This window comes from Alligator sinensis, unplaced genomic scaffold (assembly GCF_000455745.1).
Source record: "Alligator sinensis unplaced genomic scaffold, ASM45574v1 scaffold437_1, whole genome shotgun sequence".
Classification (NCBI taxonomy): Eukaryota; Metazoa; Chordata; order Crocodylia; family Alligatoridae; genus Alligator; species Alligator sinensis.
The window spans coordinates 370,822-373,855 of NW_005842176.1; the positions used below are offsets into that span (position 1 = coordinate 370,822).

General features: G+C 39.4%; 1 protein-coding gene across 1 annotated transcript in view; it reads left to right on the top strand.

Moving 5' to 3' along the window:
* Positions 1–599: 599 nt before the first annotated feature.
* Positions 600–3,034, top strand: part of LOC102378297 (fatty acid desaturase 1-like) — a 27,625-nt gene continuing 25,190 nt past the window's right edge. Inside the window, exon 1 of the mRNA XM_006026009.3 lies at positions 600–899. Coding sequence (XP_006026071.3) covers positions 699–899 — 201 coding nt within the window. The 5' untranslated portion in view covers positions 600–698. The remainder of the gene's footprint in view (positions 900–3,034) is intronic.

The window sequence follows — 3,034 nt, forward strand, 5'->3', positions numbered from 1 at the left end:
TAGATGACAATGAGCCGTCAAGTCAATTGACTCCATCAGCCTGACTGAATACGAATGCTGTTACTCCTCCCAGGTGGTTGGTTTTAAAGTTTCTGTGAAGCAGGAATCAAAAGGAGAGTGCAACTGCATCCCCCTGGAGCTGCCCCTGCTTTTAGGTATTTCAGGCATGCAATTGTGCTTTCATGATGTGGGATGTTATTGTACATGCTGGTGACATCCATGATTGTAGGTATTCTCAGGGTGGTGGTCGATGTTCTGGATTTTGTTGAGGGAGCCTGTGACAGGTAAAGCCTTTCATCTCTGGTACCTAGTTCTGTTCAGTTTCATTCCTCTTTGCAACACCATGATGTTACAAAATTCAGAAAGATATGCTGCTCTGAGGTAACTGCACACTCAGAAAGAGGATGGTAAATGTAGCTGCAGGGTGTACAAGCTGTAGCCCATCCCTTGCCTCATACCCTCTGCCAGGGAAAACAGTAGCAGTCAGCAGGTTGACAGCGTGCCAGGACGCGTAGTTAAAAAAAAAAGCATAATAACCAATGAACTTGCCATAGAGGCAAGATACAAGTAGGGTCATGTCTCATGTGGATGATGCAGAACAGTAACACTAAATTGTTATGGGTTTAAATATGCAACAAGAGCAACAAAGATAAAACTGGGGTGTATGATACCAAAGGCTGAGACCCGTTAAAACTGAGATGGAAGAAACACAGACTTATGTGACCTCCTCCCCACGACTGTTCACTTGGAAAGACGTTGGGCTCCACATGGGCAAGGGACATCCTCAACAAGAGCGGTGGTTAGTGATCGACAGGAAGGTCTATGACATCAGCCAATTCCATCGGCAGCACCCAGGGGGTTCCCGAGTCATTAGCCACTATGCGGGGCAGGATGCCACGGTAAGAGCAAATGGGTCTCAGCAGTGGACACCAGAGTTTTTAGCTAATAGGGAGGGCAGGAATCCATGCTGGGAGCAGGAAATTCAGGAAAGGTAGGATATGAGCCTTGGAAAGACAGGAGGATAGGGAAGACAGGCAGGGGCTTTATCAACCACTCAATGGGATGTCATTTTGAAGCATAAGAGTGGATTCTGATTACCAGCCATCCTGAGGGAAGAGCTCAGAAAGCAGCTTTTCTATATAAGGCAAAGAAATGTCTACATTTCTTTGTAGACAAGACAGCACAAGAGTTTGAGCTATACTTAGAAAGACTTTACTCACCCCAGATATAAAAAAGTCAAGAAAAAGACCATATTTTCCCATTATAAGTTGACCCTACATACAAATCAAATTCATAATTCCATATACAATTTTTTAAAGAAAAAATGACCTTTTTCCTGAATATAAGTCAATAGTTATGAACTGATTTTCCCCTTTAAAAGTTCCACAAGGAAAAGAAGCAACAAAGGGCAGGGGTCAAAGTTTAAATGCGCCAAAAATACAAATATTCAAACTGTGCTAAAATACTCTCATTATTGTTACTGCAGGCACAAAACACTGCAAGTACCAAAGTCAAGGCTGAAGGGACCTGACTTGTAGGTCAAGTCCAAAAAGAACTCAAGTGCAATTTTTAATATTATTTGGAAGGGGGAAAAGATCTCATAACAATATACTATAGGTACAGATGATAGTGAAATGTGTGCAAATATAGAACAAGAACAAAAAATAGAAGAGGCTACATGCATTTAAATAAACATGCAGAAAAACATAATATAGTATCTTTTTAAGAAATGCAGTGTTCCAAACCATAATGTAGAATACTGATGTGCAAGTACGTAGAATTAGGATTGCAATCATAACCTAAACTCTGGTGTCTACAATGATGAGAACCCTGGTTTTCTTAATGTCACTATTTTATGTGAACTGTGGATTAGAAGATATATTATTCATTATATACAAAAAAGTCAAGAAATAAAAGTCAAGAAATACTGTTCCTATTAAATGTTAACCTTGCATATAAAAATCCCACAGGAGAATCAAGGAACCAAGGAAGAAAACAAAGGTTTAAATGTGCTAAAAATACTAATATAAAGACCACACTAAAAAAGAAATCTGACTTGGTATTTTTATTGGATGAACAAAAATACTGCAATTACAAAGTCAAGACTGTAAGGGGTCCAATTATAGCTTGCCCCAATGTAAGGGTCAGATATAATTTTTAAATTTCATCTGTAGGAAATAAAAACATAGAATACCATCAAGACAATATAGTAGATGGAGAGATACAGACACCAAAATTAGAGTAAGTATAAAAGAATGAAGAAAAACAGTAGAAGATATTCTTTGTCATAACTTAAATATGCATAAAAGCATAACATATCCTTGTAAAAAATGTGGGGTAGCAGATTGTAATATATAAATGCTGATAAGCAAAGAGGTAAAATGATCATTGCAAGCATAATTTAAACTCTTATATTTACTATCTCTTCACTGTTTAAGTAAGAAATGGAAACCTCTTATTTTAGCTATTTTATGTGATCATATTCTGTCCTGAAGACATGTTGACATATGTAGGAATGAAGCAGTATTGGGGGTGACCCATCCAGCTTCAGTCTATGCTGATACCCACCCCCAGAGCCATCACAGGAGCAAACAGGAGAGGAGATGACTGTAAGGTTGCCCACATTAATCATTAATGTAGTGATGAGGTCTGATGTGTGAGTGGCTGTTTGGAACGACAATGCTGTGCACAGACTTACTCAAACTCTGCTTGTCCTAGGACAGAGAAACAGGACCCATGACAATATTACAACAATGGCAAATGCTTACGCTACCATTTCTACCTTATCTCAAAGTCCTTTTCAAGATGGACAAACATTATATTACTTCAGTTCTTCAGGCGAAAAATAGGATGGAAAAGGGAGATTAACTCCCCCATATGGCAGTCTGCAGAGTCAGTCCTTGTGGGGCAGTCTTTTGACTGCTGGCATAGTCATCTGAGTCCAGGTGAACCAGTTCATAGATTCATAGATGCTAGTGTCGGAAGGGACCTCAATAGATCATCGAGTCCGACCCCCTGCATAGGCAGGAAAGAG